General features: G+C 41.2%; 1 protein-coding gene across 4 annotated transcripts in view; it reads left to right on the forward strand.

The window, feature by feature from the left end:
* The window catches only part of LOC126542781 (uncharacterized), a 230391-nt gene that overhangs the window by 137482 nt on the left and 68471 nt on the right, over positions 1–24438 (forward strand). Inside the window, exon 5 of one of the 4 annotated variants that reach the window (XM_055077436.2) lies at positions 11812–11962. The exons of the other annotated variants lie outside the window; for them this stretch is intronic. Coding sequence (XP_054933411.1) covers positions 11812–11962 — 151 coding nt within the window. The remainder of the gene's footprint in view (positions 1–11811; positions 11963–24438) is intronic. 4 annotated transcript variants of the gene reach the window in all.

Raw genomic sequence — 24438 nt, forward strand, 5'->3', positions numbered from 1 at the left:
TGTGTTTGGGTACGTATATTTTTTTTCCTCTTTCTGTGATGTTAATGCATTTCTTACACATTCACACACATATGTGCAGACAGTGTACAAGGTACTTTCGTGTTCCACATCTGTAGTTTCTCCATTACAGGCGAGATGTACTACATAACATATGGTTATTTTGTGATTGGTATGTTGAGCAGGCACCTTGCATTTCTTAGGCAAACATAACTGGGTTCGTTGATTGCAGGTGGCTATTGTGATCTTGGAAATATATTAATGAGAAATTTAATACTTGGCCATAGTAAACGTGCGTCTTTGTTGCTACATTTAATTTAACAGCAAATCATGTACAGCTGCTTACGTCTGTGCCTAACACTGTCACAATTTGTGTGCTTGGTTCCCACATTTACCGTTAATTACATCTGTAAAGATTCTCTTAAATGTAATCAGAAGATTTTATTACTGAGGAGATCACATCATCATAAATACGTGCATTTGTGGCTGCTTCCAAAGTGTTTGTAACCAAATGTTCAATTATTTGTGATGTGTGTTTTGCACATATGAGGTATACAGTGTGACATGACTTGATTGCTGGTAGTGTTGTACTAGTATTTTATTTTAATGGGACCAAGCAATAAAAGAGAACAGATCACTAGTTGGCTACCTTGATGCACTGTGTCTTGAAGTGGAACATCACCACGAAAAGATTGTGGAATGTGCACCTAGGAAAGTTCTTTTTTAAATCATATTGCATGTTTGTGCACAAACGAGTATTTTACTTTTATATGTATAGAGACCCAGAAAACATCTCTGCAGGATTGCTATAGCTTGCAATTGTCATGTTGGGCTGCCCTCGCAGTGTACAGGCATTATGGCGCAAGTGAACGCAGGTGCTTAATGTTTAGTTTGTGCACAATTCACAAAGGAAATATTTTTTGCAAAGGAAATGTTTGTGCACTTGGATATTTCTATTCTGTAGGCTTTTTCATACTGGCTGTCTTTCTATCAGATTGTCTGGAAAGGGACATATAGCATTGTGTACTCAAGTTATGTGAAATGTTGACCACTGGTACTTGTGTTACTCAAGCGAGTTGGTATCATTGAGGATATTTATTAAGCAGGCTAACTGGCAGTTAGCCTCTGTTGTGATCTTGCTGATTTTGCTGTAAATAATTTGTACAGCTTTATATGATAGCTTCTGCATGCACAAGGGAATTTAAAGGTCACTCATTTGGTCTTACTGATGTATTCGCTTATTAAAACTTGTAGAAATTAGCAGTAGTGTGTGTTTTACTCTAATCATCCTGTAGATCACGTTAACTTATTTCATCATAATAAATACTATTCCTTACACATTTATAGTCTGAAAAAACTGCTTTCTTCATGTGAAGAATCAGGACGATACACATCATTACGAATAATTTTAGAAAATTGTTTAGAGGATAAATGAGTGCTTTCCCTAATCACTGAATATCTGGCAGCACTTGTAGTTTCAAACGTAAAAGCCATGGTTTACACGGCAACTGTGTCTTATCACCATCATGCCGGTGGGGTGCATATGATATAAAGCCATTTGTGACTGTACAGTTGCCGTTCTACATAAGTGTCTGTGAAAATGGCTACCATTGATTCTCTTGCAGTTCTGTGCTTTCTCAGTTACTTGCCTGTATTATGCTTTGGGACTTGTTAACTTAGCGAATTTATGAAGCCAAATAATATAACATGTATTATTTTTCATCACAGATCTTGAAACAACATACTTGATTACATATATTTTTATATATGCAAATACTTCATCTTTTCTGAAGAGAGGGTCACGCACAATTATACCTAAATTCTCTTGGTTATTTAGAGGTGTTAATTTGTAAACTTCGTTCTGGACTTGTCTGGAGAGTCTGTACAAGCATATGAAAAGTGAAGTGTACTCATTTGCGTTGTGTTACTTATGGTTTGCTCATTAAACATTTTTCTTTCTTTGTAGCTTTGTTAAAGGACATGGATGCTTCAGTGCCTGGGCCATCTTTCTGTGTTGTTTTGTGTAAAGCCATGATTGCCATAACTTCAGCTTTATAGCATCTCAAAAGCAATGCTAAACTATTAAGGCTATAAAACAAATATAACATTAACGATAGACAATGAGCGGAATAGTGTTTCCATTGTGTATTGCCAGGTTGCGTGTGCTAACACAGCATAGGACAGTGGTGTCATGGAATTGCATATGCTTGGCAACATAGCTGAGAATGTCCACCTTTTATTTCTTGGTAATGCCATAACTGTCTTTTTTGTAATGTTCTTGCTGACCTTATAGTATCTCTTTTTATTATATAGCACTAAACATGACATGTAATGTCTGCTTTAGAAGAACACTGCTTTAACTTTGCACAGCTTCTCATGGTTACTTCTAATTTGAGCCATATTTTTTTGTTGTACCACATAGTAAGTCCTTGCCCTTTTATAATTACAAGCAGCTTTCGTTATTTTTATATTTTTTTAGCTTATGGGCTAAGTTACTTCTGCAAATGTTTTCAGCCAGACTGTCAGAATTTAATTGACATTTTTAAGCAAAGTATCTTCAGCTTAACGGTCCATTTTATGACTGGAGCAGCAAGCCTCTCTCTTTGTGAGCCGTGGTTAATCTGCACCTGTGTGGAAAATTCATTCCTGCTTTGACCGCAATGTTCATATAACTGCTTTTATAGTCAATGTGGCGCACACCCTTTATGGACGGTTAGAGTGCTCTTGTAACAGAATTGACATTGCTACTCAACTTGTATGCTTACTCTGCAGCTATGCTTGTAGAGCTTGAGATCGGAGTGCTTTCTTTCTTTCTTTACATGTCTGCTATATAAATTGCTTGATTGTTTGCAAATGGGGCACCGTGATATTAAACATCACGGAAAAGCATCTCCTTTCTTTTCTCTTCCCCTTCCCCGATTTTGTTTCTTTTCCTGGCTGTGTGCTGATGCAGGGGCGCAAGGGGACGGCAGCGGTGGTCTGGGACGCTGGCACTTCTCGTCCGTTCGGCTGTACAACCACTTTCGTGGGAGCGCTGAGGGCAACTACCGATGCGATCCTTGTGCCAAGTTCTTCAAGAATGTCAGCTCCTGGCGTCAACACCAATACTACCAGCACCGGTCGCACAGGCGGTTCCCTTGCGAGTACTGCGGCAAGTCGTTTACGACCAAATGGTACCAGGGCCAGCACATCCAGAATGTCCACCGCTCTGAGAACAAGGGACAGTGAGGGCCTCGATTGCAAGCACAAAATGGACAGACTCCAGGGCACAAACGCGGGCAGGCTACACATGATGATGTTGCTGCAGCTTGCGAGTGACCTGCAGTCTGCACTTCTCAATGCTGTCTGCCACAGCTCACTGTGGCTGCTCATGCTATGCACTTGAATATGTTAACCCTTATAGAAGGTTTGCATACTATGCTGAGACCAATGTGACCATTAGAAAATGAACAGTAGAATGTTAATGATTTACTAAGCATTTCCTCAGGTATTGAATAAGCAGCAGTAGTGTTAAAGGCAGCAACTATAACAATTGCATAAAGGGGAATACCTCAGATTTGTTGCACACAGTTTGCACAAATATTGCATCATAAGTAGAGGTATGATTACAGGGGGGTGAGGGGGTTAGAAAATAACTGTACCTCATGTCTTCCTCATGTTAAATGCAGTCAACTCTTCATGCAAGCATCAATGTTCCTGTCTCTCTTGCCCCTTCTCCAGGAAACATTTAAGACCTAATTCCCACATCTGCACCATCCCACCGCTGTCACAACACTAGTTCCCATGAGAGGAGAGGACTGGCCTCTTGTTGAAAATGGGTTGCACATAGTGTAAACCAGTGCTCTACATTTTGATTGAGTTGATTCCACCTTATCGAGAATTGGCCAAGCTCTAAACACTAGAACTGCCGAATGTTGAATTGAGTGCCCCTGGGTGCTCCAAAGCTCCTGCATGTGCAAGTTGCCTGTTATTACTAAAGAAATGTGTATGAATTTCTAGACTTGAAAACTAAATGTTCACCTGAGTGCTATTGCACTATTGGCCATTTGTGATATTTATAAGTGGCTTCTAAAGTCAGGAGAAATTTTTTTTGTTTTTGTTTTTGGCAAGAAGCATAGCTATCGTTTTGTCAGTCAGAGGTTAAAGACATATGTAACTGGCACTGCTGTTGCCGTCAGTCATTTGGATGCAGCACTTTTTGTGTCTAGTATGCTTTGTCCCCATGACAGTTAAGTGAGAGGCAAATGATGGATTTGTGTATGAGGCCTGTAACATGCTCCCCATGCCTCATAGTTAACTTTTTTTTAAACTTGGTATCACAGATACCTGCACTTGTGTAAACATTTTCTATAGTGTTTTAATTCATTGAATTTAGGCAGCAATATTTTTAACTTTGAATATAATGTTAATTGGGATGCTTAGTATAAAAATTTGGAGTTTAATTTATTATATAGCATATTATGGTTCATTGTTTCATTGCTGAATAAAACCACTACAGTCTGTGAGAATAATAAAGAGCTTTTCCATAGATAAAGGCACCTTCATGTAAATAACTCATTTTTTCTATCCTAGGAGCAATGACAATATTGGCAACTTTTGTATGCTCATGAATTCCGCATTAGTGACACACAAAATTGTGTCTGTAATGTGAACAAGCTTTTAAGCTGCTGTAGTTCCACCATTTCACACTAATCAGTCATGGTTTCTTGATAGGGTAACTATAACGATTAAACGAAAATGTTGCCAGCTCCCCAACATGCTGCATGATGATCTGGATGTGTTTTCTGGAGATTGGCCACTTGCCTTGTTTTCTATAGCTCAGCTGGAGCTGTAAGCTTGTTTTTGTCCTTGTAGTTTCAGACCTAGTTCAGTTGCCTGTGTGTGCGATGGAAGTAAGCCAAGCAGTGCTTCTGCATGTATTCTGTTCCTATGTGATTCATGGTCATGATGTTGTGCATTTTAGCTACTTTATTCTTCAGCTCCTGTCTTTCTGCTTTTAGGTTGCTCTCATGATGAAAGGTTGAGCAGCACCATTGCTTTATGCTATAATCAGGAGGAAATTTTCTATTCCAACCTTGCGTGCACATTATTGTAATGGCTTTAACTGACCTATAAACTTTTTATGAATCCGAACCTGGCTGTCAGCATATCACAGATTTAGGCCTGTGTTTCTTTGTAAGAAGTAGAGCCACACCAGACAGTGAATGGATTGCAATGCTATGTGCTGCTGTAAAGTATTTATCCATGTTCATACTACTGTTTTCAATCTCTCTCCCTCTCTCTCTTGCAAGCATGGCTTAAAAACTTGGTATGATGTTACTTCTCACCAGAAATTTGTGAAGCCTTAAATCAATTTTTTCTCGGGCACATAACAATAATTGGTCAGTATTAACTCTTATATGACTGCATACATTTCCTCCCTGTTTCATAGGGGAAGAGCCAATTTTTGTTTCAAAGACAATAGCAGTGTATATCATAATGACTTTTTTTCAACACATTACTAGTGGTGGCAGGCCTCATGAAATGTGCAGTAATCACATTTTAACTTATGAACTTTAATTTAGTGCATCCTAACTGTTTCCTTAAATACGCAAGGTGAAATTGCAGAGTTGAAGATGTTCAGTGCTTGAGGCATCTCAACTTAGTAGGAATTTTGAGACTAGTTGTACCAGTGTCAACAAAGGTACTCTTCTCCAAATACTATAACAAAGATGCACTGGTGTTCAACTTAACATTTGTCCTGCATTATGTGATGGAGGCTTTTTGGGAAAGTGTTAACTGGTGCATTTGTCTAAAACTTTGGGAAGGGATAACAAGAAACTGATGCGTCTGAGATTTTTTATGGGCCTTAAGCACTGACATGCTTCTTGCTTCACAATCGCAATAGGTGCCCTAAGGTAATGAATTAAAAATAATTATAAAGGCTGGGTATTAAGTCTGTTATTACCAGCAGTGTACTATCCTAATTTTGGCTGTCCTATTTTGTAGCAGTTGATGTTATGGTGCATAAGGTTTTGTCAGGGCATATGTTCCTAACTCAAGAACTTTGCCCTATTTATGCTCTGCTGTGGAAATGTTAGTAACAAGATGGCAGTCTTTATAGGGATGCAGAGCTGTCAAGTACATATAAACAAAAATAAATAACGAAAAAGAAAGACAGAAATACTAAAGCAACATGAATTCTCAGTTATGTTATACCGGTGTCACACGTGCTGATTGCGATTGGGGCTACAAGGACCGTGTTGCTACACAGTCATTTGCAATCGCGATCTTGCAAGATCCAGACCCAGACAGTTGCCATTCGTGAATCGTGATCAGGCCTCTTGACCACAATCGCAGGCTGACGTCTGTGCCCTCTAGTGCAGTATTCAGAAAATGCTAAAAACATAAAATGAAGGTAACTAAATGAAAAATATTTAAAAAAAGACCTTTTTATCACCAATAGTAAGCTGAAAAATAGAAATATTGTCCTAGTTTAACCATATTTTGCTAATCTGAATTTGTAGTCAAGGCATTGTGTGGTACTGAGAGTTGCCGACCATCAGCAGACAATAATAGCTCGATCCCGATCATTGGACTATGTAGCAGAGACCATTGTTGATCGTGATCAAGAAATCTCATCCGTATCAGCCCCGATTGCAACCAGAAGTGTACCTGTGACACCGGTATTATATGTCTTTCTTCTTTTGTGGCAGTGATTGAAGCTTGGAAATAAAATTGCCAATTAACCCCATATCTACGTGCTTCCAACTACACATATCTGTTCATAATTTTCCTGTCACCTTATGAAGAACAGACATTTGAACATATTGCTTTTGCATAAAAAATCCTTTTTGCAGGATATAAAATGCATTGAAGAAGAATTGACGTTCCGTCAGCAAGGACAAAGAATATTTCTTATTTCTGTTTTTTTACAAACGTATGCTTCCTCAAGTGTTGGCTTTATTTAAATTAAATTATTTATATTGCATTTTTCAGAAATGATTGTATGACCTTGTGATGCGACCAATTGTGTCAAATGAATTAGAGGCTCGATTGCGCAACATTTGGACGACACACACAGAAGAGAAACACACACCACCAGAGCGCTACTTGCAACTATCGTTTTATTCCCTTGACAATGGAATAAATACTGGAAGATCCTCGGGGGAGGGGGGGGGGGGGGGGTAACGACGAAAACAAAGATTTTTACAAACATGGCCATCTACCAAAGCCAAGCCAGCTTTGTCATGTGATCATTTTTGACATCGCAAAAAAGGAACCACAATACAAAATTCTAGATTAGCGTGTGGGGAAATCTATTTCCTTTGCACCAAGGGAGACTGATGGCATGCTCACGCACATACTTCCCAAACGCGCAATTTCAGAGGCTTCGATTATTTCTTGTGTCATTTGGCTGCCATCTTTGCTCACAATCTTGCATTTCTTAAAGAATGGCCGACATCCGCATAGTCGAAGCCTCTGAAATTGCACGTTTGGGAAGTATGTGCGTGAGCATGCCATCAGTCTCCCTTAGTGCAAAGGAAATAGATTTCCTCACGTGCTAATCTGGGATTTTGTATCGTGGTTCCTTTTTTGCGATGTCAAAAATGATCACATGACAAAGCTGGCTTGGCTTTGGTGGATGGCCATGTTAGTAAAAATCTTTTTGTTTTTGTCGCTACCCCCCCCCCCCCCCTCCACCGAGGATCTTCCGGTATTTATTCCAGTGACAAGGGAATAAAACGATAGTTGCAAGTAGCGCTCTGGTGGTGTGTTTCTCTTCTGTGTGTGTCGTCCAAATGTTGCACAATCGAGCCTCTAATATGCTATACCAACACGCCCAGTCTTCAACCTTGGCAAGTTTCGTCAGATGAATACTCTTTCATGCATTTCTGTTACATCCATTTTTCATATCAATATTCCCTTATTTATGCTTAGAAGTACAGTACTCTTCATCTTGTTTGCACTGACACATTATGTTGATAGTCATGTTTATTGCCTTTGACATCTGAATTAATGAGGCAGGGACTTCCACATGCATTTTTTTTCGCTTATTTTGTATAGATTTTTATTTGCTAATTTATCTGGAAGCAGTACATATTTGGGGCTAGCTTTAATGAGTTAATAGGTAGTACCAGTTTTGCTTTTAAACCACCGTAGAACCTCTTTAGCAGGCTATCCTCCTACTTGTACTTCGTTGTTGTGGTTGCAAGAAATGGAAAGGTTCCTTTGTACAAAAAAAAAAAAAATGTTCCTAAGAGCTGTGATGTTTCTAGGCTAACATAGCTTATGACAGCAGCCATGTAGGCATCTATGTAGCCAGTTGAGGCACCTTTGTAATTGTGCATCTGAAAAATTGTGCAACCTGAAATTGCAGCCCTAAGTTGTGCATTTACTCATTGCCACGTCAGGTGTCTTTAGCAGTTGCAGGCACTTGTAATACATTATAGTGAACAACTTAAGAATGACTATACACTTTCTGTATCAAATGTTTATTCACCCAACAAGACTTCTTGAGTACTCATCAAGACATCGAATATGGCAAATCCGTTCTGTATAAATCCACAAAGTGGAGTACATTTCAATAAAGAGAAAAATTGCCATCCACTGAACAGTAGTATCAAGCCACAAAGGAAACCCATATGGGTTTCCCAGAAAGAGCGCTTCACGCAAGAAAAATCTGCACTGGTTTGCTTTGCAGCTTCTTGCTGTTGTCAGGTGGATGGCAATTTTTACTTTTCATCTATAAGACATAAACTTGTCAATAAATGGGTAGGTGGTTTGTTGCTATGTCAGCTGACATTTGAGGCATTGTTAACTACTGCTAAAGAGACATGGAACGAGAATGAGAAGCAGACAGGACACGACACCAGTTCTAGCGTCGTGTCCTCTATGCTTCTCGGTCTCGCCTCTTGTAGATTTAGTGATAAATAACAATGTCTCAAGTCTAAAATATGTACCAACTAGCCCAACTTCCATCTCTAATTAAGTCAGTTGACAACTTGTAACTTTGTTAATTGCAATGGCACATTCAATAGCTGGAAAAGCATGTAACCAGAAACTTTAGCACGCAGTTGGTGACAGTCGATCTGATGATAGCCAGAAAAATGGCGTTATGCATTCTATTTTATCTGCAGCAAATGTGAACAGCTTGGGTAACAACCCATTGTTTACTCCCAGGGGTCATTTCTGGGTTGCCATGGCACTGTAGATGTTGTCGACACCTGCTCTTAATTGTTTGGCATTCAAAAGCTTTTGTTTCTTTTTTCGTATTTTGTCTGTGAGAGCATAGAAGTTTGTTTGGCAGCTGATGTTTACATTTACTATAACTTCAGGCTCACATCATGCAGAGTTGCTAAACATTGGTCCTACTTCATTACTGGATTATTTCTCATATTGCTATGTGAGATTGATTTGTAAATATGATGGTTTTGTTACCATTTACGTACATCAGCTTGTTCTTCAGGGTCTGCTGAAAGAAATAGAGAATGCACTATGAGACATGTCAGAGGCAGTGCTAATGAGCAGTGCTGCTGTAGGTACATTTTATAATTGCTTTACAGCCTACATAGCCCATGCAAAAGGAACTATAGGCAAGCAGTATAGCGTAACATTGCCTAGACGGAAAAATTGGAGTGCAAGACCTTTCACTTTTTCTGCTTTAGGCAGGTAAATAATTTAGTGTAAAAGCTCTCCAATGTTGTAAAGCTGCAGCTGATTTTAATTAAGGTGCCTGCTGTCTTATTATTTTGTTTGAACAAAGTAGTATAAGAAACTTGGCAGTTAGGTGTCAAACTAGAGCCATTGCGCTGCCCTGCCTTAGAATTGATGTTTCTGGATACAGGTTGTCGCTACTTTCAGCGTAATGCCATTCATTATAAAATTTTCGCTGTAACTAGCAGTGCATCTCAACTTCTCAGCTAAACCAGAAAGTCAGCTGCCTCGTGCCTTTTTTTTTACTTTTATTAACAAGGCTATTTGCAGGCCATTTGTTCATGTTAAGTCATGGTATTAGCAACCGCTCATGTATTTACGGTCCTCTAAACATCATTGTCTAGATATGTCACCTGTAGTCTTAAAATTTCTTGATTTCTCGCCAATGATTTCTCACCAGTCTCGAGTATCAAATAATTATGACCATAGCGCTAATCTCACTTGCCAAGTTCATCTATGACAGAATTTGTTTTGCCTTTCTCTTTTTTCTTCTCTCTTTTATGAATGACATACAGAATGAGCAGCTGTCAGACTAGGTTGTATATTGTGTCAGCTAACTAGTGCTGTACTAATGATCTGAAAAATTGACTCTTATTCGTAACACAATTTTGAGCTCACACAAATGTGGGTTTGTAGACTGGGGTTTAAAAACCTTTGAAAACAATACTCATGGTGTACTGCATGTTCTTATTGCGTGGCAATCTTTTAAGTATCCCTATATTGTATGACAGGCATAACAAAACCTTAAAAAATTTCAGGCTTCAGTTAGACGTCTACTGTTGCATACATTTAGGGAACTGATAAGCTTACCTTTGGCCAAAGTACGTCTTTTTAGACCATACTTATATTCCTTATTTGTGTTTACCCTATGGTGATCACTGTTTTTAATGGCATTTGTGTATCACGTGGCATTGTTTGTGAGGTGTGTTTTACAATGTGTGATGCTACGTGTTATTAATATTAAGGGGTGTGCATTTCCTTGTTCTCTAATGCTTCACTTTGCACATATCTGTTGCCTGTAGGGCTTGCTCTTTAGTTTTTATATTAGTGTGTTAGTCTCTTGTAGCTGTGCACAGTGTATGTATGTGTACCAGTGTACATGTATGTTGAGTATACCTATTTGTCATTTTTGATGCATTAATACTCGATAAGGCATTTAGAGCTTCTACATCTCGATGTTACTTAGTACTTCATTTTCTAATTAGTTTATGGTGCGCCCTGTGCTCAGTTGAGCCTATGTACTTTTCAGTAATCCAATGGTATGTAATGCTTTTATAGTGAATAAATGTAACTCTTTTGAGACTTAGGTTGTGTGCCAAGTGTGGTCTGTGACAAGCAGCAAGGCCCTGAAGAATTCATGTCATTTCTGTTCGTTACGTTTACTTTTGACCATCCTCTTCGTAATGTGCCTGGAGGTTTATGCTTGCTTGTGATCATACATGTAATTATGAATAAGTTAGCTTGTATCCCTTTTGTGTAGCTCTTTTGTTTACTTCGTGTCTTGCAGCTGTGCTTGCACATTTCATCTACAAACCTTACCTTTTATTTTTCTTGGTTGTATGACCTTTAGCATTGTCAAGCCACACCACTGAATGTTGCTTTGTAGGCTTGTATAGAAGGAACAAGTATACCCTGTTTCTAAAAACATTCTATGAGTATAGATCATGGCTCCTTGATGGTGAGGCATAACATTAAAATATTTAGTTTTACATGTGGCCTGATCGTGTGTAATATATTACAAGGAACAGTTTAAAATAATGCAAATTAGAAGGCCTACGAGCATTTTTATTTTTTAGGCACAGCCATATTGAACAACATCTTTACAAAGCTGAATTGTTCAGTAACTTTGTGAGCAAAATGGTTTATGTGAGTTTTGTTCACTTTTTTTATCGCAAACTTTGATGAAGCTGGAAGGGCTCAACTCGCTGGAAGGTTCCCGTTATAGAATAGCATATTTCGTCATAGCTTCAACTTATGCTAGCTTGCAGGCAGCCTGCATAGAAGACCACAGCTGGCTGAACTTGGGAAGTGATATTTTTTTCTAAACAAAGTTGTTTGGAGGCCACAGCTCTGTGGCGATGAATGTACTTGATAACCATTTTGTTTTGTTGCCTGCAGGTAACCCTAAGAATTCGAGTGCTGCTAATACTTCATACCCCACGGGTCTTGTCTGGGGAACTGTACCGCCCCAGAGTCGGGCAATGGCAGCTGCATCATCCTCCTCGTGCAGAAATTCTGCAGACTGGACTGCTCCTGGTCCTCCTGCAAGGTGTGATTTTTCACATGGCAACACATTTTTTCTCTTTCGTGCTGTAGATTTTGTAGGCAAGGTGGCTCTAACCAGAAAGAAAATGTACTTTTACCTGTCAGCAATACACTGCAGGAATTACACCAATACTTTTGTGCAAGCTAGAAACTGAAAGAGTAGGATGTACAGAGTAGTACTCTGAAAGAGTAGGAGTAGTATTTACAGTGGAAGCCTGTATGGCAATGAATTTGGCTTGATATAGACGTCTCTTTTATTGGCAGGATGCAGCTAATCCATTTAGATTAATCCAATTTAGATCCATTTAGATTAATCCATCATTACTTTTCAGCAGTGCTTTACATGTTGGCCTTCTTGGGTGGTTCCATTGCCTACAACAGGGTTGATGACGTTAAACCATTAGCAAGTGGGTGTCTGGCAAAGTTTAAGACACCTCCACATCACTTGTATTCCTGAATGAACAAATAATTAGTATTTGCACCATAGCATGGATGTTTCATAATCTTTTTATGGTTGATTTCTTTAAAACGGGTTTATATTAGGGGCGCGTGACCATTCGAAGCTTTTGATCAGTGAATCGAGTATTGACAAATTCAACTTGGTCTTTGAATCAACAAGGGACTATTTGTAAATATGAACATATTTGTAATAGTTATTGAACATTTTAAACCGCCAACTGAGGGCAGTCGAACAAGAGATTGTAGCAGAAGTGCAATAAGCTTTGTCCTGGCAGGTATAGTAAACATAAAACATGAGACATTACGTTGTGGAGCACGCTGTAAGTTGCTCAGGGCGCCACACTTTTCTGCTTAACCCACTATCATTCTCACTCACTGAAGAGTCCGGAGTGTGCGAACGAACTGCTTATTTGTTCATAACGTGTTATTTGTGCTTTTAATGAACAACGCTTCACTATTTGCAATGCAGTGGTAGAACTTTGAAAACACTGTGAATATGCTAGGATGGGAACATTGTTCTATATTAATGGCATTTGATAATGACTATTCATTATTTGAAAATTATTAGAAAATTATTTGTTATTCGATTCATTTTACTTCTGGCGCTATTCTATTTGTATTCTGTTCAGTCTCAAAATTAACTGTTTGTACACTCCTAATTAATATGCAGGTATTAAAGCAAAAGGCTTTGAAATATATTCTGCCAATAATCGTAATCTTGCAGTTATTCTTCTTGCAGTCTGCACAACTGTTCACTTTTTCCTCTTATGGTTTAGTCATTTTAATGCAGAAATGTTTTGATATTAGGCCTCTCTTAAACTTGCTGTCAAAATCGAAGAAGTAACTTATGGCATTGTTTGCCTATATTTGAAAGCTGGCAGTATCTTTGTGAAAGTAAGGCAGTGATGGTAAGACATCAAGTTATTCCTTATCACACTTTTGTCTTTTTCCTTTTATCCATTCATTTGCTCTTAAGGGGTACTGAAACAAAAATTACAACTTGAAATAACTGGTAGATCTCATTTCTGTTAGCTCATAGGTATCATCTGTACAGTATCAATAGCAAATACAACTTAGAACGCATTTTAATTTAATTTTCAAGTTCATGCAAGCAACGAATCAAAAAGTGCAGTACTTATCAATGTAGTCATCAGCAATGCAAACAATGTTACGTTATAAGTTGTGGCAATTGATTTCAGTGACACGCGATGTCATTGGCTTGTCTCACCATTCAGAAGATGTTCAGCACTGTTTGCATTGGTTTTCTTGCACTGACTACACATGAAACGTACATGCGCATACAAAGTGTATGTGCAAACTTCTTACCGTTTACGGATTGCCAGGTTACCAGTGCCATAACCTGCAGTAGCAAAACAGGTGGCAACATCCTGGGACGATTTGTTTGAGTACAGTGTATTCAAAATTCTTTTTAGTTGTGTCAGGGTTATTGTCAAAGGGAATCGTCATAATAATATGGTATGTTAAAGAGTGTGTCACTACCGGCACTTTATGCCAGCAGTTGGGTAGAATATGTAAGTTGCAGTATTGTTTTTTCGTGCTCTGTGGTGAGACACAGTCTTGGTAGATGTTTCTACCAGTGTTGTTCCTGCGGTACAGCCCTCTGCTTACCCAGCAAATCGCAAATGGTAAGAAGTTTACAGACACGCTAAAGCTCTTTAACGGCGGAATCATGTATGGCATAGTCGACTTCTGCCCAATGAATCATTACATTGATGTATCCATGCACAGGTTTCTTACCATACTAGTAGACAAAACAGGAGCACAGGTCTGTGTGCTCATGTAATCATTGGTGCTTACAAGCATGCCTCTTACATCACGGGGCACGAATTGCCCTTCGAAATCAAAACTGCGACCGGGCATTACATACAAGCACATAACTAAGCAATCGTCGCACGTTAGAGCCAACAAGCTTTCTGCCATTATGTATTACTGGATCAATAGCTACAGATTAAGCGCAAAAAGCAGAGCCCCTAAAAACGTGTGTCACTACTCTTTTAAGGGCATATTATGTTAGGCTTTTCAACAGTTCACTCTGAAAATAGGCAATAGAATATACATCAGCTCCTGCTCACCCATCTTCAGATGGAATCTCTCCTGAAAGTGCTGAAAGTGTAGCAGCCATGTTACTACAGCCTAATTAAGTACTAATTTAAATAAATATATTAAATTCTGAGCTTTTATGTGCCAGAACCACAATCTGATTATGAGGCATGCCGTAGTGGAAGATTACAGATTAATTTGGCCACCTGGGGTTCTTTAACGTGCACATAAATCTAAGTACAAAGACATTTCTTGCATTTTGCCCCCCATCAAGCGGCTGCCACGGTCGGAATTGAACCAATGACCTCGTGCTTAGTAGCGCAACTCCATAGCCATGAAGCTACTGCGGCGGGTCAAACACAGCTTAACGTCTATATAAGAAGGCCCAGTGTAAAGAAGTTCACAGTGTAAATAACTTTTCTTGTTTCTGCATGTTAGCTTTATTGAAAGTATTCTTTCCATGATTTAGCTAAGTAATTTTGTTCTCTAATTATCATTTAGCAAAATTTATACACATTGCATGTTCTTGGAGCATTTGTGACAAGTAAATGAAGAAAACAAGAACATCGGCTGATGCAGAACCTTTTGCATGCAAACGCTGCTGGCATGTGTTGAAACACATTTATTGTCAGTGTGAGGACAGAATGCGTCACCACACTGTATGTTATATAGAGAAAGCACACTGAGTGTGCTCTATTCTAATGGATGTGCTCCAGAATGCCTCAGAAATGCTCATTTGGGAAAGGAATGTGCATTGCTTCGGTGTTGTCGCACTGTGTAGTTCTTGTTACAATGAAAAATGTTGCCAGTGACCTTGGACGTGCAAAATACTGTACAATTGTAGAAAACGAAATGACAGCCTCGTGTTGATGAGCTGTGATAACAATGATACATGTCAACACATGGTACAATTTGATGGTGTCTGCTGGCATTAGGGACAGTCAGTGCTGAAGGTTTGCTTTCATTGTGACCTCAACTGCACATTCCAGTGCTTTTGATGTTGTAGTTACGCTAGTTACACTGGCTGACTGATAATTTTGGCTTAGTTGTGACACCACTGCAGGCCCCAGATGTCCATTGTATAACAGCAACTAAAATTCAGGTACTATGCAATGGTTTTTCTTATTTTTCTGACAAGCTCTACATATACAGCATTGTAAATATTGCTTTTGTAAGCAACAGAACTACGTAGTTGCATCTTTCATGGTAGGGGGAATGTCAGCTTTCTGTTTGCTGTGTAAGTGCAAAGACTAATCGCAAAGTAATTTAGATTTAATCGGCACTTAACATGGTAACTTTCAACCATCTGTGGTATCAAGATCTTAAGTATATTTAGCAAGTTAGGTAACACAAGATTAACATAAAGTTAAAGCAAATATTGAGAAATAATACATAGAACTTTCCAGCTGCTGATACCATAAAATGAAAAAAGAAAGAAAGAATATATATATATATATATATATATATATATATATATATATATATATATATATATATATATATATTGTGATGCAGCAGTTATCACGACGTTTATTACGCGTCGGAGATGCAGCGAACCGACTGCGCCCAAAGCACGGATCACACAAGAGCAAGCCCCACCAGCGATGAAGAAGAACCCCATATGAACCCCACACGATGATGATCATGTACAGATGACAATGTATAGCTTATAAATGCCCACACTAATGCCCCCTCACGCGAGAGCGGCCATCCTGGCTGCAATTCAAAGGGGCGGCGAACGCAAGTGGTGGAGTGTGCTTTACGGTCCTCCATCCTCTGACTCCCCGCTGAACCTCCTGGAGCTTCGATCAGGTCGCCGATTGTGCCAGCTGTCCGCCAGTATGTCGCAGGACGAGCCAACGGGCACTTCTACTTCAACCATCTCGGCCTTGGCTACCCCAGCCTCTCCGTGTTGGATTATCAGTGGGCACCAGCGTGATCCCCATCTGTTTGCTGGACTTCGCGGTGAAGATGTCGAGGATTGTTTGGACGACTACGACCGAGTGAGTTTGGCTAACCGTTCGGACGATGCGTCCAAGCTACGTCACGTCGCCTTTTATCTCACAGAAGTAGCGAAGACTTGGTTTTTCAACCATGAGGTTGATTTCACGAACTGGAGTGCTTTCAAACAGCAGCTCCGCCAAAGCTTCGGCACACCGGCTGTTCGTTCCGCCCTCACAAAAAAGACGCTCGACACTCGAAAGCAACAACTCGGGGAATCTTATACCTCGTACATCGAGGATATGCTTGCTCTTTGTCGACACGTGAACATGGCCATGACCGAATCAGACAGGGTTCGCCAAATCCTCAAAGGCATCGGCGCGGTCGCTTTCAATGCCTTAGCCATCAAGAACCCTGCTATCGTCACTGATATCGTCGCTACCTGCCAGCGCCTCGACGAACTCGAATCTGTACGGTTGCAGCCAGACACCACTGCAACCACTACTGCTGACGACCCCACGTTACGAGCAATGATCCGCGCAATAATTCGCAAAGAGCTACAGTATCTTGGCTTCGCCGCAGGGCCTATGCCTTCTCATGTATCGGATACCAATCTGCGAGACGTTGTCAAGGAGGAATTGGCGTCCATGGCTGGCGCAGCGTACACGGACCCTCTAAACCCTCGGGCCCCACCAACGTACGCACAAGTAGCCGCCGTTACTCCAGTTATCGTTCCTCCGATGCCTCAAAAACCAACGCCGGCCCACATGGCTTCCCTGACTACCAGCGCACCAACCCAAACCACCTATCCGCAGTGGCGTCCTCCTCGTCCCATCTGCTACTACTGCGGCTATCGTGGCCATATAGCACGTTTTTGCCGCAAGCGGCAGCAAGATGAGCGTCATGGACATGACGCATACGAATGGGATGACTTTTCGCCCAGAGCTACCATCCAACGTCTAGGGAGCCTGCATGACCAACGCCATCCTTATGCTCTACGTGCGGCCGCTCTCCATCACCCACTGTAGCCTCCGAGACGGTTCCGACGTATTGTACTGCGAGACGCCGCTCACTGTCACCCCTTCGCCGCTCTACGTCCCCACTTCGACCTGCTTCTCAATTCGCTGAGCGTCGTCCGGAAAACTGAATTATGCAGCTTTTGGAGGAAAAGCTGCATCGAACGACAGGACAGAAATTCCTCCATCGCGTCCATACAATATGATATTGGTTATAGTAGAAGGTGTACAAGTCGAAGCTTTGATAGACACTGGTGCTAGTGTTTCAATTATTCACCGTGCATTGTGCTCACGACTCCGGAATGTTACGACCCCCTATGATGGACCTACGCTACTCGCTGCTCAAGGGGCCGCCGTTCGACCTATCGCCATGTGCACTGCTCGTATTTCCATTGACGGACTTCTGCATTATGTGCAATTTGCAGTGCTAAGTTCGTGTACCCAGCACCTCCACCACTTGTGATGCAGCAGTTATCACGACGTTTATTACGCGTCGGAGATGCGGCGAACCGACCACGCCCAAAGCACGGATCACACAAGAGCGAACCCCACAAGCGATGAAGAAGAACCCCATATCAACCCCACATGATGATAATCATGTACAGATGACAATGTATAGCTTATAAATGCCCACAATATATACATATATATATATATATATATATATATATATATATATATATATATATATATATATATATTTCCCAAGTTTGTTGATTATTCCTAAATTTCACACTTTCATGGTCTTCTTCAGGCCATAAAATGAAGTTTACTGCATTGCTTGAGTTTCTTGCTATTTTCTACATAAATAATTACTGAGAACATACTATATCTAACAGGACTGTTCTTGAAGCCTCAAAAAAACCTCGACATAAAACTCTTGACTAAGCTGAATTTGCAATTTTTTGGAAGTTTTAGCTGCATTTATTGCTTTGTAATATTGAGATTCAACTGTACAGTGTTCTTACTCTTGTTTTCAAGGCATATAGGCATTTTCAAGGCTTGGCCGCAGAGCAGTGGCTATAATTCCTCACATGTGAGCGCCTCACAAGGTACTCGTGGTACAACCCCAGGTTGCAGTGGTATAATTTCTCACATTACCATAAAGTTTAATTAATGCCATGCATACATGATCGAATTTTCACTGGAGTGAGGCATATAACACATACATGTTAAGAAGAAACCATGACAAGATGGTGAAAGGGTTGATGTGCTGCTATGATACTAAATTGCACCATGTTTTGTTTACTTGGCTGTTGTGATTGAACAACTAACATTGTGATATTGTACCCCTCTCTTACTTTTAATTCAAAATAGACTTTATGTGGCCAACATGAAATTTGGACTGCCACAGTTTATTATTTTGCCATCTTTAAGCTGTTCAATTTGGCCCAACGAAATTGTATATAGCTCGTCAAAGTTGCTTGTACCACTGCTATCCGGCATGTTGCAAGGAATATTGCAAGAATATATTCCTATACAAGGCCTCTTTGAAAAGTATCCAACCATGCTCCTAGAAAAATATAAGCGTCACCTGGTGTTTTCGTCGTCCTAATCCCCTTCAAAGTAGTTTGCTCCTTCTTCCACACGCTGACTCCCATGCTCTTTCCACTTCTCTAAACAGTCCTAGAACCCCTGCTCAGGAAGTCCTACTAGGGCAGCTGTCGTGTTCCGCTCGCTGTCCTCTCAGGTTTGGAAGTGCGTTCCTTCCCTTCAGGTACCTTTCGATATTCATGGACAGGCAAAAGTCACACGACTAGGGGGCTTGACAAACCACTGAAATACTGTACTGTGCCAAAAGAGATGGAATAATTTGAGCCACACAAATGGGCGCTATCCTGGTGCAGTTGCCAGGTCTTCGAATTTCTTTCAGAATGCTTGGCAAAATTTTGCCGCACCCGCTGTGTAAACAAATTATCTTTAAACGGGCATTTATGGCACCTTGTTGCTACAGAAGGATTGAAAAGCGTGCGAGTTGGAATCTATCAATTCTTGGGCAGCGCACATGAATATGAAACAAGCGCTGGTCTAAAAATATTTTATTGGAAGAAAAATATTGGTATATAGACGGCAGGGGCGTAGCCAGGGGTGGGGCTTATGGGGCTTCAGCACCCCCCTCCCCTCCCAAATTTTTCCGTATTGTCATGCGCCGCCAACTAAAGCGACCCTCGGCGCCGGAAATCATGCTAGATTTTGTCTAGAATGTCATTTTCACGCTCGAAAAGACATTTTAGCACGAACATTGCGAACTCGCGCTGGATTTCGTGGCAACGCCCATGCACCGGGAGTCGCATATCGTAACGCAAGGAGCCCCATCCGAGCACAAAGTCTCAAAGGTGTTTTGATGGTGAGTGGGCTGGTCGCGGCATCTCGCAAAGGCTGTGGTATCTAGGGAGCTCTTGGATTTCAATTCTGAAACTTTATGGGCATAAAGTTCTTGCAAACTTTTGATGCGAAAGGTGCATTGACATTTCCAATGTCATGCTTTATATTTTCAATTCCGGAATTTTGTGGGTTTAATGCTGTTATAAACATTTGACCCCAAAGGTGCATTGACTTTCTAAAGTCGTACATCGGAGCATACAACGAGACAAGCCAAATCGACACACTATCAGACAAGTTGACAAAGCACACAGCGAGGTTCGATGAGACGAAGCATTGTGGTGGTTCATTTGTGCCATCATATTTTTTTTAACCTGCGCCAAAGAAACCATGTCAAGGCACTGATGCCAGCAAAGGCAACTATGTTCTTTATTTTTTTTACTTTGGCTTTTAATGGCGAGCACACATTGAGCTTTTTCAGTTTTATTGTTCTCCTACCCATGGGCTGCCAGAGCCAGCCAGAGCGCATGCGTTTTTCTCGTGTTGCCCCCGACAAATGCGCAGCACACTTCGGCGCGCATTCGTTTTTCTCTGGCCGAGTGGATTTTGGCCTGCCAGAGTTTTGGACTCCTTCTGTCTAGCAGACGAGAAAAAGAAACAACGGCCACTCGACGCCATCACTGTGGGGACTCGACGTGTTGCAACGCGTTCGCTTGAGCGCAACCTCTCCAGAAAGCCTTGTCTCGCCAGTGTTGGATACCGAGCAGTATGAGTACGGTTCTCTGTGGACCAAGCGTCTCACGTTTTCTTTGATATTCCTTCGGTAGCCCCACTAGGTGCCCAAAGTAGGCATTTGATTGCAGCCAACATGCTTTCCTTTCCGTTATTTCGGTGCCCCCCACAGCACAAAAGAAAAAAAAAAAACTTTGTTGCGGCGCAGCGAATTGTCGCATGGTGAAAGTTAGATTTTGTCACTTCTTCTTTTGCGGAAAGTAATGGGCCACGGGATGCTTCAGTTGCTGGATATTCGTATTACATTATTGCGATAGCAATTATGTTCCTTCATGTTTCTTCATGTTTATATGTGCCTTCATGTTCCATATAAAGTCCAAGGGCGGTAACGTTGTGACCGCACGCTGCATGTTGTATGTGCGAGTGAAAGGGGGGGGCGGGCATGGGTGAGCCGTTTAGTGAGCCGGTGATGGTGGCTCAGTCTTGTGTGCGCAAAGAAGAAAAGCGGGGAGCAAGCGTGCTGCCTTCTGTCGCACGTGATACATCGGATGGAGGGGAGGGAGGGGGGGTGCGGTGATCTGTTAATCTGTGGTTGAGCAACATGTTTATTTGCCTTGTTTGACGCATCATACATAGTGACTTTTTCTTAGATACATAGATTTATCGGAGACTTATACGTATATTTGAATATCTTGTTGTGAGGTTTTGTGTATATGTCCAGGGAACTTTGTTTCCAGTGACACTTTTTTGCCTTTTATCAAGCTGTATCTTCACATTTGTATATTCCATTGTATCTTCGCATTTAAAATGTTAGAAGGCGAGTCAAATGAAAATGAGCCAACCCACCCTGCGCAATAATGGTTTGGTTCATTATCTGCGAGGCATGCACGTGGCACAGAGGTATCTCACATTTACAAAAGGGACACACAGGTGTGAGGATCAAGGTTTTTTAATGCTTTCATACACTGGGTTAAACATGGTTGTGTGACATAATGAACACTCCAAAATTTGAACAGAGTGGTGTCGGGAGGTTTTTGACAGATGAAGATGTTTCCGAAAAAGAAATTAGTCGCCGTATGGCTGCCATGTACGTTGAACATTGCATTTCACTGGCCACGATGAAGCGTTGGAGCAAACGGTTCAAAGGACGTGAAAGCTGCATAGCCGATCCAAGACCGGGCCAAAGCCTCCGTGCAATCACCCCCAACACAATTGCAAAGGCTGATCAGCATCGATGAATTGGCAGGGCATGTGATCATCAGTCACGGTTCGGCTCACACCATAATTCATGACCATCTCGGTTATCGGTTCTTGTGCGCGCAATGGATGCCCAAGATTTTGAACCACCGCCAGAAGACAGAGAGGTTCGGCGCTTCCTTGACTCATCTAGTCCGGTATCATGATAAGGGTGACGACTTTTTGTCTTCTGCAATTCTGACCGGGGACGATTCATGGTGCCACTACTACGAGCCTGAAACACGATGGCAAAGCTTACAGTGGAAACATTTAAATTCAGCACACCCAAGGAAAGCAAAGGCCGTCATTTCTGCCGGAAAGGTGTTGTTGACTTTCTTTTTCGATCGTCAGGGGCCATTATTGACAGAATTTGCTAAGCCTGGAGAAACTATCGATCGTTTCCGATATTGTGAAATGTCAGATCGGCTGCGTGTCGCAATCAAGAACAAATGACGTGGGAAATTGAGGAATGAGGTCATCTTGCTCCACAATAATGCCCGTCCCCACGTCGCTGATATGGTTAATAAAAATCTGAGCAATCAGTGAATGCAATCTATCGTTTAATCTCTTCGTCTGATTTGAGAAGCTGAAGAGTAACGCGTCCTTAGCTAATCAGCCTGTTGTGCCACATAGTGAGTGCAGAAGAGTTGCTGTAATTCCTTATGGGCATTCAATTTCGCACAGGTTAAAGAATCCTGTCAGGCATTATGGCATTGATGTTTTTTTTTTTTTTTTTTTCCAGTGGCAAGAAAGTTAGTGGCTGGTCTATGCACTTCAATTAACCCTTTGAGGGTTGATTTTTTTCGCCATATGCGACTGCCCAGAATCGATTTTTTTACTGCAGATTCCAATTCTTCGTAGGGACTTATTTCGAAAAAAATTTACCGTAATTTTTCTAAGGTGACCGTAAAGTGAGAAAAAAATATTTAGCGTTTGTATATATGTACTCTTCATTCATGAATAACAACAATAAAAAAGAAAATAAACTTATCAGAATTAAAACTTTTATGCATTTTTATGCACATAGTTCAAGGCTTTGAAAATCCGCACATGAGAATATTTCAAAAGTCTCAAATGTTCCTACTCTTACATTAATATGTACGTCCATAGCATAATCGAACTGTGTAGGTGTGCACACTGAAGAAAACTGTTTGGTTGTGTGCCCGTCAAAAAAAGCAATACGGGTGACAAACTTCCGCTAATCTTCATCTTATCGCCAACCAGCTAGGACAATTAGTTTTTGCGAGTCTCAAAAAAAAGAAAAGAAATGGAAATGCATGCACGACGGCATCCTTCCTATGTGCACCCCTGTGAGCACTAAATGAGCGAAAAACAAGCGGTCGCCCTTTGAGCGATTAGTAACGAGGTAGCCATCAGTTTTGCAAGCGCAAGAAGCTGAAACCGCCTGCGGAACAAAATCCAAATCGCCGCCCGCCCGCACGTGCGCCAATGCGCGAGCGGTAGTATATAGACGTGCGGGAGCAAACTAGTGCTAAAGCAAACCATGCAATGAAAACCGAGAAAGGGAGGCACGCAAAAAAAAATTCCCTGTATTCCTACATATTGGCAGCACCTGACAGAAAAGAAAAAATTTGGAAATTTGCGCACTTTTTAAACGTACACACGGCGCCGTAAATATACAGCATCAACCATTTTGGACTTGTTTGCGGCACCATATATTTACGTCATTGACCCTCAAAGGGTTACTAGGTGTGCAAGGAGTAAGTGATAACACTTGCTTTATTAAGCATGTTGATAAGTGCACCAACTGTTCTTATGGAGTGGTGTATAGGATTCTTTGCATGTGTGGTAGCATCTAGATCGGATAGACTAACCGGTGTGTAAATATCAGGCTATGCAAACATGGTGTCGTTGCATCTTGCCAGCCATTGTTGTGATTGTGGCTGCATTCCTTCTTTTCAGGATACCTCAATCATCGTGAAACACCATGATAAAGCACTCACATTAAATTACTGAGGCATATAATATTGTTACGGGGAGTAGAGAGGTTTAAAATATACTTACAGGACATTTACAATGCGTCCAGTGGCATACAAGGCATACAAGATGGAAGACAGTCCGTGTGCCATCATCGAGTGTCATTGTCTTCTGTACTATCCTCAGCTTTCTCTCTGGCAGTACTTGGTAACATGACCCCCGGTGGCGAAGGTGTTGCCCGGTGCTTTCTAGATTGTCTGAGTCGTATCGCTTGAGGTGGGTGACGAGGACACTGATGAAAGGTCGAGACATGGTGGAATCGAGAGGCGTGGTTTTGTATGGTGATGTCGGTCACTTGGCGCAAGACACAGTACAAGCCAGAGTAAGGCGAAATCAACTTTTTGCAAAGGCCAACTCACCATGACGGTGGCCAAAGAAGGACTATATCACCAGGGTTAAAGTGAGCATCACGGTAGCGAGCATCATAGAAGCATCGTTGCTTTTCCTGCGAAGCAGTAAGGTGCAGGCTTGCAATCTGGCGTGCCTCTACAGCCCAGAAGATGGCGTCATGGGTGTATTCTAACGACGTGTCAAGAACAGTGGGAAGGAGTTTGTCAAATGGCAGCGTGGGATTTCTTCTGTACAAGAGATAAAATGGAGAAAAACATGCAGAGTCATGTCGGGAGGAATTATAGGCGAATGTTACAAAGGGCAGAGCAGCGTCCCAGTCATGATGGTCGGCAGAAACATGCATAGCAAGCATGTCTTTGATAGT

Source organism: Dermacentor andersoni, chromosome 2 (genome assembly GCF_023375885.2).
Source record: "Dermacentor andersoni chromosome 2, qqDerAnde1_hic_scaffold, whole genome shotgun sequence".
NCBI classification, from domain to species: domain Eukaryota; kingdom Metazoa; phylum Arthropoda; class Arachnida; order Ixodida; family Ixodidae; genus Dermacentor; species Dermacentor andersoni.